This window comes from Gobio gobio (assembly GCF_949357685.1).
Source record: "Gobio gobio genome assembly, chromosome: 13".
In the NCBI taxonomy this organism is placed as follows: Eukaryota; Metazoa; Chordata; class Actinopteri; order Cypriniformes; family Gobionidae; genus Gobio; species Gobio gobio.
In genome coordinates, this window is record NC_137106.1 from 39,604,214 (window position 1) to 39,621,383 (window position 17,170).

The 17,170-nt window shown below is 38.2% G+C and overlaps 1 protein-coding gene across 9 annotated transcripts in view; it reads right to left on the minus strand.

The window, feature by feature from the left end:
- Positions 1 to 17,170, minus strand: part of slc5a6b (solute carrier family 5 member 6) — a 23,092-nt gene continuing 5,922 nt past the window's right edge. For 3 of the 9 annotated variants that reach the window (XM_079832360.1, XM_079832359.1, XM_079832361.1), the window contains exons 7-16: positions 15,951 to 16,091; positions 15,723 to 15,852; positions 13,884 to 13,972; positions 12,346 to 12,455; positions 12,134 to 12,204; positions 9,942 to 10,028; positions 9,344 to 9,519; positions 9,152 to 9,258; positions 2,396 to 2,517; positions 1,247 to 2,316 (exon numbers count right to left, since the gene is read on the minus strand). In XM_079832360.1, the coding sequence (XP_079688486.1) occupies positions 2,197 to 2,316; positions 2,396 to 2,517; positions 9,152 to 9,258; positions 9,344 to 9,519; positions 9,942 to 10,028; positions 12,134 to 12,204; positions 12,346 to 12,455; positions 13,884 to 13,972; positions 15,723 to 15,852; positions 15,951 to 16,091 (1,153 nt within the window). In that variant the 3' untranslated portion in view covers positions 1,247 to 2,196. Of the gene's footprint in view, positions 2,320 to 2,395; positions 2,518 to 9,151; positions 9,259 to 9,343; positions 9,520 to 9,941; positions 10,029 to 12,133; positions 12,205 to 12,345; positions 12,456 to 13,883; positions 13,973 to 15,722; positions 15,853 to 15,950; positions 16,092 to 17,170 lie in introns of all 9 variants that reach the window. The other 6 variants (XM_079832357.1, XM_079832364.1, XM_079832358.1 and 3 more) reach the window with 4 other exon arrangements.

The following is a 17,170-nucleotide window of genomic DNA, read 5'->3' on the forward strand; positions in this document are numbered from 1 at the left end:
ACTTTGATGATAGTAATGTTTATTCAGTCATTCAATTGCAAGGCATAAACAGGTTTGCGTAGATATGTATGTACATAAATGTGGTTTCTGTGAGAGAACAAATAAGGATGGTAAATATATATGATAATGACATGACAGAAGATACACAGTTAAGAACTGTATAACTATACTTATAAGTTACATTTGTATAATGTAACCGTAAACCAGAGCTTATTGTACCATATATAGGCGCTAAATGCAGCTGCATTAAAAGGAGCGGAGCTGCCGCTAACAAGCGGTGTCGGATTACAAAAGTGTGTGCACCGGTTTAACGTTAGCACTGCAGTGCGCTCTGTATAACAATTGTTAATATGCCGATCAGACCTGATACATATTTCCTTCAACATACATTACAAGCAAATATTTTCTATAAACGAATAAACATTGTTGATAACAAAATAACTGAATGATTATTCAAATAGGTGAGCATTACGCTATTGTATGTTGACACAAAAATACTTCTGAGATGACATCAACTGAATTACCCGATGACACACTCTGAAACACATCTACAATGACAATAACTATTATAACTTACGGAGTTATTAGCGCACAGAAATACCACACAAGGAAAAACATTTGAGGAATAAACAAGCCAGGAAAACTCTGTATAACTGTTACTGGACGCTGCTGAGATGAAAACTCTCTGCGCATGCACCAGACAAGTCTGAACAAGTTGACGCGCACATGCGCGAGGCAGAGAATTTTGTACAGTGCCATCGAGTATTAAAACCTGTTAAAACGCGAAAGGCGAAGCTTGAATTTACGGGTATGTCCCTCTTTGGCTTATGTACTTTCAAGATGGAGGGGCAACATGGCGACCACCGTTAGATCCCATTACCTTATGTATTTTCAATGGCATATTATAAACTTACGAGAATACTTTATTACTTGAAAGAAGTAAATATACATTAATGAGCACATATATTTGTGAAAGAACTAAGTGTTTTTAGCTAAGAATAGACTAAAAAAGTTACACAGTGTAGCTTTAAGCACATTTTCTTCCACAATTCCCATTACGGTAACATGAAACTAAATCTAATTTCATGCAATATGAAAACAAAAATGTATTATTTTGATTGTGTTGTTTATTTTTATTTTAATATTGTATTGTTCCGAATTGTTCCCCCTTTTTCAAGATGTACCCGTTGTAAAAAATCTTTTTGAAGACCAAATCAATTATTTTATAAGGAAAATGCTTTTATTTGAAAATAATTTTTTATTTGAAAATTTTTGTATTGAAAGTATGGTAAATATTGGTAAAATGTACCAACAATCACATTTAAAAATAAACACTTTATGGCATACCATAAAAATAACCTGTTGTTCTCATTTCCAATAGATTTCACTATGACAGATTTCTCACCTTTTTTATGTACAGGGACAGATGTTGGCATGTCAAGAAACAGGTGTTTTATTCCGCATCTGATCCAGGGGATATGGATGTTTTCTCCTTAGATCAAATAGCATTGAAAAGACAGCAGTTTCTCCCTGAAGTCGAAGGGCAAGCGCTGGGCAAGACTGTTCTGTGGCGTAATGTTAATCCATTCCGCAGCATCATTGTTACGGCGCATCTCGTTTTACACATATTTGGCTACTATTATTGCGGGTGTATTGTTGACATGTAAAAGTCTAGACACCGAATATAAAACAACCTCATTTTTTCAGACGTATCAACAAGAAATAAAGAGTCTTATATTCAGAACAATACGGATTTCACAATGTGAAAAAATCCTAATTCCCAATGGTCCTATTGCTATTTTAGGGTGACATTTGAGCCAGACCGGTGAGATTCACCCACAACAGCAGCAGCACATGATGCACACATGCTTTTATTAGAAAAGTTATTTTGCAGAACATTGGATTTGTACTTTACATCTTTACAGATATTAACATTTTAGTGCATGCTGTAAAAATAACTTTCATTGGTTTTGTATACAGAGGCTACAAATACAAAAGAATACAAACGTGGCAGAAATATACAGTCTATTATAAAAATATACACCCAGGCACACTTCCTTCCTTTACAATAATTACAGCCAGACTGAACTCTTACACATCTCTGTAATTAGCATTACCAACACCATCAACATACAAAATATTTATAATACTCCGCATTAGAGTGCAGGCTAACTCTGAGCACTTGTGATATGTTTGCTAGACGGAGGTCTCTTGCTCCACATGAGACACTGGATTTGATGGGCGGAATGTTTCTGTCTCTTCTTGTGTTCCAGCATCTTCCTTTACGTTGCCATTTATTTCTTTATGACCATCAATCTGCTAGAAGCATTTTCACTACTGTAAAATCACCCAAAGCAACAACGCATTTTATTGTACAGCCACAGTAGCGTCTTACCTTGCGTTCAGGAGGTGACGTGCAGCAAGCGCTCGGCTGCGCAAGCTTGTACAGAAGGGATCGTGCGGTTCTCACCACCGGATACACTGTGCCAGACGCCACATCGTCTGCTTTTGTTGGGCCTTGCAGTAGAAAAAGAATTGCACATAATTGTAAAACTGTATTTTTAGATCATTGCCCATGCAACACTCAACTGATTTTTGAGATGGCGCCGCCGTGTTCGGTCGCCGTTCAGGTCGCTCCGCTAAGACTTTGCTTTTATTTATTATTCTACTCTCTTTTACTCTCTATTTTTTCCAACGGATCATCTGCTTTGATCTGTTACGACAGCAAAACACTTCTGGAATTTGGGTACCGCTACACTGACCTGTTTCAGGACACTTTCTCCAATCTTCCATCTGAGATTCGCCGGGACGCCGAGTTGAACAATGGCCACTCGAGTCGACGGCGAAGATTCAAAAAACACAGCGGGAAACGCGCTGGGATCCGCAACAGACTGAGAAAAAGAGCATTCAGTCCTCCTCTCCCGAGCATTTTGCTCGCAAATGTCCAATCCTTGGAGAATAAGATGGACGATCTTAGAGCCAGGATAAGTTTTCAATGGGACATGAGAGACTGCAACATCTATTGTCTGTCCGAAACATGGCTCACGCCAGCGGTCCCGGATACAGCCGTGACGCCGTCCGAGAACTTCTCTGTTTTTCGGATGGACAGAACAGCCGAGACCGGGAAATCTAAAGGCGGTGGAGTGTGTTTCATGATAAACAAGAAATGGTGCGATCCTAGGAACATCTCCATTCTTTCGCGATCCTGCTCGCCTCACTTGGAACATTTAACTATCATTTGCCGGCCTTTCTACCTGCCGAGGGAGTTTTCCTCGGTCATCGCCACTGCCGTTTATATTCCACCACAGGCAGACACGGGGCTGGCTTTATCTGCCCTCCATGATGTGACCAGCGGCTTCATAAACAAACACCCCGACGCTGCTTTCATCGTCGCGGGTGATTTTAACAAAGCAAACCTAAAGAAAGTATTGCCAAACTTTCACCAGCATGTCTCCTGTCCCACACGAGGAGCAAACACACTGGATCATTGCTACTCTCCGTTTAAGAACGCCTACAAAGCTCGGTCACAGCCAGCTTTTGGCAAATCGGACCATGCCGCCATTTTCCTCACACCGGAATATAAACAAAGGCTCGTTCAAGAGCCCCCGGTGAGGAGGGAAGTCAAACGCTGGTCATCCCATTCAGAGATCACGCTACAGGCAGCTCTTGATGACGTCGACTGGGACATGTTCCGCGCGAGTTCTGAAGACGTCAGCGAGTTCACAGAAGTGGCGCTCTGCTTTATTAACACACTGACAGAGCAAGCCACACAAACAATAACTATAACGTCCTTCCCTAATCAGAAACCGTGGGTGGACAGTTCAATTCGCACTGCAGTAAACTCGCGCACTACCGCTTACAATGCCGGTCTCCTAACGGGGGATATGAGGGAGTACAAAGCTTCATGTTACGCCCTCCGGCGCGCCGTTAAAGCCGCAAAACTCTGCTATAAAGACAGAGTGGAATCTCATTTCCAACTCAACGACTCCCGGCGGATGTGGCAGGGACTAAGGACCATCTGTGCTTTTGGAACTAAATCCTCTGCAGAGGTGAGAGCTGATCCGTTGCTGGTGAACGAGTTAAACTCTTTCTACGCTCGCTTTGATGGTAATCGCGGCAGCGCGACTCCGGCGAGTGACGCGTCAGAGAGAGTCCCTCAGAGCAGCAACGGTCACGTGATCTCTGTCTCGGAGGACGAGGTTCGGAGGGCACTCAAACGTGTGGATGTCAGGAAAGCTGCTGGGCCGGATGGTATTTCAGGTCGTGTTCTGCGGTCCTGTGCTGATCAGCTCGCAGGGCTCTTTACATCCATATTTAACGAGTCCCTTGCTACATCTGTTGTCCCCACCTCCTTCAAACGATCCTCCATCATCCCTGTACCTAAGATCAGTAAACCCTCTTGCCTAAATGACTATCGTCCAGTGGCTCTCACATCTTTAGTCATGAAGGTCTTTGAGAGACTCATTAAAAACAACATTTGCTCCTCCATTCCTGACACTTTGGACCCTCTTCAGTTTGCCTATCGTCCCAATAGATCGACTGAAGATGCCATTTCTCACGTCCTTCACTCCTGCCTCACTCACATCGACAGCAAAAGTGGGAACTATGTCAGGCTGCTATTTATTGACTATAGCTCAGCCTTTAACACCATAGTTCCCATTAAGCTAACACACAAACTCCTGGATCTAGGCCTGAATTCTTCTCTCTGCCTCTGGATAGAAGATTTCCTCACTGGCAGACCCCAGGCGGTGAGAGTAGGCCAGTTCACCTCCACCTCCATCACCCTGAGTGTTGGAGCTCCACAGGGCTGTGTGCTGAGTCCCCTGCTCTACTCTCTCTACACCCATGACTGTTTGTCCACACACAGCTCCACCTCGATCATCAAGTTTGCTGATGATACTGTTGTCCTGGGTCTCATCTCCAACAACAATGAGACGGCATACTTGGACGAAGTGGAGCAACTGACATCATGGTGCCAGGACAACTGTCTCTCTCTGAATGTTAACAAGACCAAAGAACTGATTGTGGACTTCAGGAAGAGACAGCATCGGTCATACTCCCCTCTCATGATCATCGGGACACCGGTAGAGAGAGTGAGCAGCTTCAAATACCTGGGTGTGAACATCTCCGAGGATCTGACCTGGACTACACACATCCAGACACAGGTGAAAAAAGCCAGGCAAAGACTGTACCACCTGCGCCAGCTGAGGAAATTCAGGGTTTCACCAGCCATCCTGAAAACTTTCTATCGAGGGGCGATAGAAAGTGTCCTGACTCAGTGCATCACAGCGTGGTACGGGAACAGCACCAGTCACGACTGCAAAGCCCTGCAAAGAGTGGTGCGCTTATCCGAGCGCATCTCAGGCTCAGCTCTCCCGTCTCTGCAGGACATCTACACCAAACGCTGCAGAGGTAGAGCTACCAAAATCATCAGAGACATAAATCACCCTGCAAACTCTCACTTCACCCTGCTGCCATCTGGTAAGCGCTTCCGTAGCCTGATGGCAAAGACTGAAAGACTCAGGAGGAGTTTCTTCCCCCAGGCCATCAGACTCCTGAACTCAGTCACGTGACTTCACTTCACCCCGCACACGCATAAACATCCAGTTTATACATTAATATTCACATACTGCCATTGCACTGCACTTTACGTTCCTATTGTTACTGTGTAACAACCTGTAATAAACCTGTTTGCACATCATACTCCTGTTTGCACATTATACTCCGATTTGCAATTATACCTATTGCATGCACATCATACTTCTCTCTATATAAATATATATATATATATTTTATGTTAACCACTTATTTTTAAGTCTACAGTTTATCTCACTTATCATATCCACTTACTTTACTTTATATTTTATATTTTTTATTTTTATCTTATTTCCTATTTTTATCTTACTTGATTTATTTATAACTCTTTATGTTAATACCTTTATTCTAATTTTATTCTATTTCTATTTTAATTTCCCTTGTGTTCTTGTAACTGTTATTTGCACTGTCCATGGAGCGGACCTGTTTACATTTCACTGCCAGTTGTATATTGTGTATATAACTGTGTATGTGACAAATAAAACTCTTGAATCTTGAACACGACAATGCAAGGGTGTTGTAGGTGCTTGCCACAGTTTTAATGTTTCTATCAGTATTATTTATAGTATTTATTAACATTTTCTTTTACAAATCAACTTTTGTCATTTTTATTAGTTTTTTTATCATTCCGTTTAGCATATTTTTTTTTTCCAGTTTTAGATTTAGTAATTTTACAACTTCCACTTATTTTTTAGTTAGTTGGCAAGGAAACCATTCTAATATTTGTTTACGATTTTCATCTAATATTTATATTTTATTTTATTTTAGCTTTATGCTAACACTTTACAATAAGGTTTCATTTGTTAACATTAGTTGACATGAACTAACAATGAACAACATTACTTCTACAGCATTTATTAATAAATAAATGTTAAAAAAATGTACTTTTACTAATACATTTTTTAAAATTAAAAATAGTATTTGCAAACATTATTAAATGCACTGTGAAAACTATATTTTTATTAACATTTACTAACATTATTATAGATTAATAAATGCTTTAAATATATAAATCGCTTATTATTAGTTCATGTTAGTTAATGCATTTACTAATGTTAACTAATGCGACCTTATTGTAAAGTGTAATCCACTTTGTTTCCATTAACTCGATTTTTAATAGTTTTAGTTAAGTCAAGTCAAGTCACCTTTATTTATATAGCGCTTTATACAATGCCGATTGTTTCAAAGCAGCTTCACAGTGTTAAACAGGAAAATAATGCAACAGAATTTGATTCGGCTGTACAGCCGCCCTGGAGAAAACAGTAATGTCATCGTCCAGCTCAGTTCCATTCTCATATAGTGTCAATGTGGGCAGATCAGTAATATAGTTGAGTATTTAGTGTCCCCAACTAAGCAAGCCAAAAGCCAAAGGCGACAGAGGCGAACCAAAATAATCAACCATAACAACACTGGTTGCTACACAGTTGCTGTGGTGTTCTGAGCGGTTGCTTGATGTTTAAAGGCCTATTTGCACAAAGAATAATAACTATAGTTAGTAGCGTCCTCACCAACGGATGAAGTTGTCGAAATAAGCACTTGGATAACTGAGGTAATCTTATTTTACACTGTTTGCCATTCGTAACTGGCGCGACATATCACTAGAACGTCACTAGAAGGAGGGCGGTCAGATACAGATATTTTACTTTATAACGTTTTAAATATGGATATTTTTCTTACAAAACCCCATCGATTCGCTTCAGAAGGCCTTTATTAACCCCTGGAGCCGTGTGGATTATGTTTATGATGGATGGATGTGCTTTTCAAACTCAATAGACCCTGTCACTGCCATTATAAAGCTTGGAAACATCACAATATTTATTAAAAGGAACACTCCACTTTTTTAGAAAATAGACTCATTTTCCAACTCCCCTAGAGTTAAACAGTTGAGTTTAACCGTTTTTGAATCCATGCAGCCAATTTCCGGGTCTGGCGATGGCACTTTAAGCATAGCTTAGCATAGATCATTGAATCTGATTAGACCGTTATCATCCCGCTCAAAAATGACCAAAGACTTTCTGTATTTTTCCTATTTAAAACTGGACTCTTCTGTAGTTACATCGTGTACTAAGACCGACAGAAAATGAAAAGGTGCGATTTTCTAGACCGATATGGCTAGGAACTATACTCTAATTCCTGCGTAATAATCAATTAATTTTGCTGTACCATGGGTGCAGCAGCGCATTGATATTACGCAGTGCCTGAAAATAGTCCCCAGCACGCTCTCTGTGCAAGCAGGTTGTCACGTTGGTTATGTTGACGGAAGTTAGCCTATTTTCAGGCGCTGCGTAATATCATTGCGCCGCTTCACCCATGGTGCGGCACAAAGTTCATTGGTAACACTTTACAATAAGGTACAGTAATTATAATCTTGTTAGTTAATGCACTGTGAACTAACATGAACAAACCATGAACAGCTGGATTTTTATTAAACAACGTTAACAAAGATGAACTAATGCTGAACAGAGGTGTTGTTCATGGTTAGTTCATGTTAACTAATACAACCTTATTGTAAAGTGTTATGCAGGAATGAGAGTATAGTTCCTAGCCATATCGGCCTAGAAATTTGCAACTTTTAATTTTCCGTCAGTCTTAAAACACGATGTAACACGATGGAATGTCAAGTTTTAAATAGGAAAAATATTGAAACTCTTTGGTCATTTTTATGAGCGAGATGCTAACGTTCTAATTAGATTCAATGGTCTATGCTAAGTTATGATAAAATTGCTACCACCAGACCCGGAGATCGGCTGAATGGATTCGAAAACGGTAAAACTCAACTGTTTAACTTTAGGGGAGTTGGAAAATGAGCCTATTTTCAAAAAAAGTGGAGTGTTCCTTTAATATAACACTGATTGTGTTTGTCAGAAAGAAGAAAGTCATACACACCAAGGATGTCTTGAGGGTGAGTAAATCATGGGGTAATTTTAATTTTAAATTGAACTTACCCTTTAAGAGTGTGATTTCTAAATAAAAAATCTAGTCCACATGACTAAGGGCCAGATTTAACAGCTTGCACCAGCAAACGCTTTTGACATTAAAAACTACTATCAGGATTTACTAAACACATGCAAGTGAAAAATAAGCGCTGAAAATTATTATTTTTGAAGCTGACCTTATTGCATATGCATTTGTAGGAGTTAGCCTTTCAGATGCAAAATTTATGGGAGGAGAGTATTTAAATGAATCATGCGAGGTGATTTACTAATGTTGGCGCTCATCAATTTACTGGTATTTGCACCATTTACCGGCCAAAAAAGTATGTCTTAAACCAGACTCTAATTTGCGCTGCTCTTGATAGATTGCGTTGGTTATTATGGAAATGATCCGGCTGCGTCTGTTTGCTTTAACTTGCGTGCAGTAGATAACTCGCAGAACTTTCCACTCCCATCTGTACTTTTATGGAATTGCGCCCTCACGCTAATTTTCCCTGTTTAGCAACAAATTATTTCGAAAAGTAATATCACAACACTAATCAATAAGCAACACAACTTCAGGCATTTTAATGTCTCATTTTTAATAAATACTATCTGAAGCTCTTCAGGGGGATGTTTCTCACCTGTCATGAAGCTGATAATGAGTCCGATTAGCACCACAGTGGAGGAGTTGAGCGCACTGTACCACATGTATGACAGAGAGTAGAAGCCATGCAGCCCTACAGGTCTGCTGAAAAACACAGAAAATGCATTTTAATTATTTTCCTCAATATATGCATATACATTACACTGCGTGATACTAATCTACAAGTCACCTGGCAGCATCTATGACGGCTGTCACAGCTGTGATGGTGATGTTGTCAGGGGCAGCTGCTACCGTGTTGGTAGAGTTGAATGGAGAAACTACAGAACTGGACGTCCGAGACAAAAAGCCACCAATGCCAACCCAGAAAGCCATGAGCAGACCTGCAGCAAGTCCTATTAGAGCTCCCTAAATGACAAAGAGAAAACATTCTTTTGTGAAATTTATTTAAGCTTATATCCACCATAGATTAAAAAATAAAAGGTAATAGTGATATTTTTTTCCCCCTCGCAATTCAGAGTTTTGCAATAGCTAAATATATTATAGCTAAACTCAGAATTTTGAGATATAAACTCACAATTGCTTGAAAAAAGTCAGAATGGAGAGATATAAACTTGGATTTGTGATTAATAAAGTCAAAATTATGAGGAAAAAAAAGTGATTTGTGAATTTTACACTAGTTTATACTAGAGAAATAAAGTTATACATTTGCATTTGTGAGAAAAAAAAGTCAGAATTGTGAGCTAAAATTAACCTTTTTTTTTATTCCGTGGCGGAAACGAGCTTCTATAGAAGTTGGATGGATTGATGGGTGCAAGGAAGGAACTTACAATGCTATTGGCACATGGGAAAAAGATGCCGAGACAGAAGAGGCCGAGCAGTGGCCCACCGATCATCCCAAAGATACTGAGAGCAGCCTTGAAGTGAAAAACACAACCAGAGGTTAAGTAAGAGATTACATACATCCAGCCGATTGTTATAGCAAAATAAACCCTGATTGGATGATTGTGTCAGGTCTTGTATTATCTGGTTTATTTTTTTTAACAACTGACTAGATGTACACTATCCTGCTTATTGCATTAAGTTTCTGTGAAGGAAAAGTTCCTAGCAAGCACATTTTTCAGCCCAGACATTTGTGGATATTCAGGTGGACATTTAAGGGTATCGCTAATGTTTCACTTATTTCCACTACATAAATAAAGATTCCCATCTTTATTTATGTAGTGGAAATAAGTGAAACATTAGCGAAATATTGAAATTAGAAAAAACGTCTTAAAATTGTACCTGATTATTATCTTATAATCCGTTACAGTGTACAAAACAACCGTTCTAGCAACAAGACGAACACTTTTAAACTCGCAATTCAGAGGAAAAAAAGTTTGAATCGTGAGATAGTTACTTTCTATGAAAGAAACAAAGAACTGAATTGTATTCAGATGTAAACTCTGTAATTCCGAGAAAAAGTCAGAATTGTGAGATGTAAACATCTCAGGTTACGACTGTAACACTGATTCCCTGAGAAGGGGAACGAGTAGGGGTGGGCGATATACTGGTAGACACGATTAACCGGTAGAAATTTGTCAACCGCTATAGATTTTGGACTATCGGTTCTATCGCGGTTACGCTCACCTGACGTTGTTGTGCTTCATGGTCATGAAAGCGTATCATTTACATGCATTTTTAAGCATTGCGGTTTAAAAACAAGTGATTTTAAACAGTCTCTTCCAAGCTTAAAGGGTTAGTTCACCCAAAAATGAAAATTCTGTCATTAATTACTTACCCTCATGTCGTTCGACACCCGTAAGACCTCCGTTGATCTTCGGAACACAAATGAAGATATTTTAGTTGAAATCTGATGGCTCTGAAAGGCCTCCATTGGCACAATGCACGGTTCACTCTCAAGACCCTGAAAAGGTACTAAAGACGTCGTTACAAAGTCCATCTCACTACAGTGGTTCTAAAATAACTTTATGAATCGGCGAGAATAGTTTTTGTGCGCAAAAAAACCCTAAATAACGACTTATATAGTGATGACGATTTCAAAACACGGCCTCATGAAGCTTCGAAGCGTTATGAATCAGTGAGTCGAATCATGATTCGGATCGCGTGTCAAACCGCCAAACTGCTGAAATTTGGCGATCCAAACTGCTGATTCGACTCAATGATTCATAACGCTTCGAAGCTTCATGAGGCCGTGTTTTGAAATCGTCATCACTATACAAGTCGTTATTTGGGTTTTTTTTGCGCACAAAAACTATTCTCGCCGATTCATAAAGTTATTTTAGAACCACTGTAGTGAGATGGACTTTGTAACGACGTCTTTAGTACCTTTGAAGGGTCTTGAGAGTGAACTGTGCATTGTGCCAATGGAGGCCTTTCAGAGCCATCAGATTTCAACTAAAATATCTTCATTTCTGTTCCGAAGATCAACGGAGGTCTTACGGGTGTCGAACGACATGAGGGTAAGTAATTAATGACAGAATTTTCATTCTTGGGTGAACTAACCCTTTAATAAGGGCAGTGAATAGTAACTTAGATTTTAAAGCCCAAAAAAGCGCATCCATCCATCTTAAAAGTAATTAATACGACTCCAGTGGGTTGATAAAGGCCTTCTGAAGTGAAGCGGTATGTTTTTTGTAAGAAAAATATCCATATTTAAAACTGTATAAACTATAATCACTGGCTGGAACAGCCAGGATATTTTTTAATATAACTGATTGGGTTTTGCTGAAAGTCATATACACCTAGGATGGCATGAGGGTGAGTAAATTATGAGATAATATTCATTTTTGGGTAAAAAAAACCCTTTAAAATGACAGCAGCCTAATAAACCTGCTGTTATTAATGTTAATCAAACATCTAAAGAGAAGCAATCTTTCACTGCTCTTGACTGAATCACTTTTGCAACTTTAATAAGAATCAATGTATGTTTAATTTACACAGACAGGATATATTTTTGATCCCTGAAAATAAGTTGATTGCAGCTATAAATTCATCCGCTTATAAAAGCATGTATGCTTACCTGAAGAACTGAACTGTTCATCAAATGGACGACATAAGCCATAGCCAGACATATAATCCCATATGATAGGGCTGGATGAGGAATATAATCATCCATTATAAACATGCTCACTGAAAGCTTCATTTGATCAATTTGAGCAAAGGGGAAATCAGATGAAACATATTCTATCATTGTGCATCAGTGGGAAGACGGATAATGGGATAATGTCTCACCCAGCATCTTTGACAGCAGAGTGGCTCTGGCCTCCGTCATTGAGTAATGGGGTTTGATCAGATCCACCATGGTCACCGTGGCCAGTGAGTTCAATGCTGAGGATATTGTACTGTGAATGAGAATGAGAACATGTCAGTTTTATTATAAAAAATAAAGTGTACTTTATATCATGTTGATGCATCCTTGTCGTCTTTATCTGTATCTCTTCAGAATCTGAGTTTATTATCGATGCAAAAGTACATGAAGTTTGAGTACAATTTATTTGAAAGAAATTAGTGTTCTTATCCCGCAAGGATGTATTAAAGGGATAGTTCACCCGAAAATTAAAATTATGTCATCCTTTTCTCACCCTCATGTTGTTCCAAACCTGTTTCTTTCTTCTGCTGAACACAAAAGATGACATTTTGAAGAACGTTGATAACCAGACAGTTAAAGGTACCAATTGACTTCCTTAGTAAGAAAAAAAATACTATGAAAGTCAATGGTCTGGTTACCAACATTCTTAACAGAAGAATGAAACTCATACAGGTTTGGAACAACATAATGCTGCGTTCACACCAAACACGAATACAGCGTCAAATTCATGTCTATCGCGTCTAGTTGGACGCTTGAACATTTTGAATCTCTTTTTTGGCTCAATTTATCTGTAAAAGAAAACATGCCTAATAATTCTGCACACCTGAATATAAGGTGTTTTTCATTTCCAGCCTTCATGAACAATTATATATCACTTATACATTATTAAATACTAAATCAATAGTAGTTATTAGGATTACTGTGGTTTGGAATTGGTCAAATGTGCCTGGAAAAAAAATATGATCAGAAAATCAACGTGCCTAATAATTCTGCACTCCCTGTAAATAAACCACAGATTTGAGCTTTAAACAACTACATTCTCACCTGAAAAAGTCTTAAAACTAAATTGTGACAATAACAGTAGTATTTTTAAATTATGCAGGGTTTCTCATCACGCCACTTTACCACGTGACAGCAGCAAGCAGGCTCCTCATTGGTTAACGTGTCTATCGCGCCGCAAGGCCTCCATACGCACGTTAACGCGTCTTTACATTGATTTAACATTGAAATCACTCGCTCCAGACGCTCTATTCGCGTTTGGTATGAACACAGCATAAGGGTGAATAAACGATGACCGAATTTTCATTTTTTGGTGAACTATCCCTTTAAATTTCAATTCTCAATATTTCAAATAAACTAATCCTAAAAAAGATCAGTTTCCACACAAGTATGAAGCAGCACAATGGTTTACAATATTGATAATAATTATAAATGTTTACTGAGCATCAAATCGTCATATTAGAATTAGAATTTCTGAAGGATCATGTGACACTGAAGACAAATTCAGCTTTGATCATATTTGAGAATATTTGCATTTATGCACATAGATCATTTTGCATATTCATTTTTGACATTATTTTTTATGACAATCATTCTCATTGAAGATTGCCATTACATTCTTACTATAGTAGTAATTTTTTATTTTACTGAAATATGATCACTTCAATCATCAGGCTGTTACCTGAGAGATGCGCTAAACAAGCAAGCCACAAACAATCCAGGAAGTCCAGGGAAGTTTTGTAACGTGTCCATGATAAAGTAGAGCACCATCTGTAAAGAAATTCACTATTCAAATCAGGTGTTGTATAACTATAAGATCATTGTAAATGTGGTACTAGTTTCAGAGCTGCCAACTCTCACGCTTTCGTCGCGTGACACACGGTTTTGCCTGCTTTCCCACGCACTCACGCCACACATCCAATGTCTCACGCTATGTCGAGACTCGTTTGTTCTTTTCAAACTCCACGAGTGCCACTGAACCCTATGCGCTGCTGTCCATAGATATGTATAAGTAGATGCCTCACTAGCGACTGTTTCTATGGACCGCTATACATTTTCGAACTGTCAAAGCCGGTCGTGAACACGCTTTGTGAACATTCAAATGTTGCATGCGTATAACTACGGTTGCAGACGCACAGGCATGTATGATTATCTATATCTACAATAGACTGAAGCAGAGGATTTTATAGGATTTAGTTTATCATTAATGGTAGATAATTCTGCATATGCTTTTTCTGCAAAAAAATTGGTTAAAGATCTTAACATTATTTTAACATTGTTAATATTATCATCAGAGAATCCCACAGACACATTGCTCAGCTTTTAATGAAAACAGTGAACTCATTATAGGCAAGTTAATTGGAAATAAATCATAAACCATAAACCAATCAGCCATCAAAATAAATAAATTATAAAATTTGTAATAAATTAGCTTATGTGTTTAATAAACATCAATATAGACTATTTATTCAAACCAAGTTTTAAGTATGCCTAATCATTATAGGTATTATTTGAAAACTTAAATTCTCAGAAATCACCCTGTTTTGCAATCGTTTTATAAAAAACATCACATAACTGAATTTAAACAATTTTTAAGAATAGGGAAAATCTTAAATTAGGAGTCAAAATGATAAATTGTACATTTATTTAAAATATGGTTATATGTAATATTCTAGATACATTATTATTCTACAGTATTTGAATGCACATAGCTTATCAATCCAACAGTTACAACCATTTACAACACTGTAAGCTGTGTAAAAATAGGTTTTTTTTTTTGCATTCGTCTGAATTCGGCAGCAGACTCCCTGAATGAAAAAGCAGAAATATGTCAGTTTCTCTTATTTAACTACTCTTAAACTTTGTTTAATTTAAGCACTTTCTAAGACCAATGTTTGTTTTTGCATAATTGCCAGTCCTTGAATACTGTGTCTGAAATTCAAGAACCGTGAACCATGCGTTTTTGTGTAGATCCAAACATTATAATTGCTAAACTAGCACAATACATGAAGAACGCGTTAGCTAATACCATTCTAATCAAAATATCAATCAACATTAAACACTGGTCTATTAACAAGTCATTTAGGCACAACAATAGTTTTCTGGTTGAATGTTTAGCTCAAGTCTAGAAGGCTCTGCAATGATGCTAAACATGAATCAGAATGAGTTCAGGTATTGCACATCTTTAGCAGACCACCCCAAAATCCACTAGAATGCAGGAAATCACATCTACTTCATCCAAAATTTCCTGGGGATGGACCTTCAGCTATGTCTGCTTCACAGAATGTAACCAATATTGACCATCTCCAGGCTGTGCCCATATCAACGGCTTTGGGCCTCCCCACAAACCACCAGAATGCAGGGTATACATGGGTACAACATCAAATGAATTGCAATTCTTTGATATCTGAGCCACCAACTTGTGTGGCTGCGTGTGCGGCATAATTTTGATCTCCCCTGACAAAATCTCACTCCAAGGTTTTTTGAAAAGTTGGCAGGTATGTAGTTTGTTGCTGCTAACCTGGTCTTTGGATGTGATGTACTGCTGTTCTAAAGGGCTGTTGTTCCCGTAGCAAGCGTACATGACCAGCCCCACGAGACAACTGAGCATTAAAGCCACCTGAAGGCACGGAAAAACCATATAGCAGGACCTGCACGAGAAATTGACACATAAATAAGAAGTACAAAAGTTAATCAGCTCTAAAGTTCATCTGAGAGTCTTTGGGGTCTGGTAAAAAAAAGTGCTTACATGACGGCTTCTCTCTCCGTACGAGAACTGAGGTACCTCTGAACCTGAGCCTGGTTCACTCCATAAAGAGACAGCATCAGGAACACTCCTCCAACACCTAACGTCCAGAACGTATGTCTCACCGTTGGGTCAGGATTCAGGCTGAACAGACAGAGTCAGTCAACTGGAGTATCAATACAATATCACTCGAGTCTGTAGCACAGAGTACAGGATGAGTTACATGCCTAGATGTAATACTTGTATATTCGTTTTACGTTCTCTTTATGAACTTTATGAAGTGTCAAATTGGGACAGATTTCATCAAAAATATCTTCATTTGTGTTTTGAAGATGAACAAAAGTCTTAGTTTTGGAACGACATGAGGGTGAGGAATTAATGACAGAATTGCCATTATTATCTATCCCTTTAACCTCAAGAAAAATATAAGAATAAAATATATTTGTTAGGGATGTGAAAGATATTAAATTAAAGCTACACTGTGTAACTTTTTTAGTTTATTCTTAGCTAAAAACACTAAGTTCTTTCAAAAATATATGTGCTCATTAATGTATATTTACTGCTTTCAAGTAATAAAGTATTCTCGTAAGTTTATAATATGCCATTGAAAATACATACGGGTAATGGGTTCGAATGCAGGTCGCCATGTTGCCCCTCCATCTTGAAAGTACATTAGCCAAAGAGGGACATACCCGTTAATTCAAGCTTTGCCTTTCGCGTTTTAACACTCGATGGCACCGTGTCGAATGTGGACGAGGTCGAACTGGAAGCCATATTAATCTTGGGCTAAATCGGCCACCGTAGCAGTTCAAACGAAATCGGAATTGAGAGGAACAGAAACTAATATTCACTGGATGGTCATATACCTTTTAACCGCTAGATGGGGGAAAATATCACACAGTGTAGCTTTAATGTAATAATTTTTTAACACATTTACCAAATTGTACATTATTTCAGGATTCAGCCAGATGGAAATCATGCGGAATCATAATTATTTTATTAACTTACTATATTTATCAAAACCTTTATTATTTTTAACAGTCGTAGCTTTTACAGTTTATTTGCTCTGGAAACAATATTTATTGTGAAAAGTTGCATATAAATATATATTTCAATTTATTACATTTATTACAAACATTAAAGGGATAGTTCACCCAAAAATGTTTATTCTGTCATAATTTATTCAACCACAAGTGTGTTCAAACATGTATGAGTTTCTATCT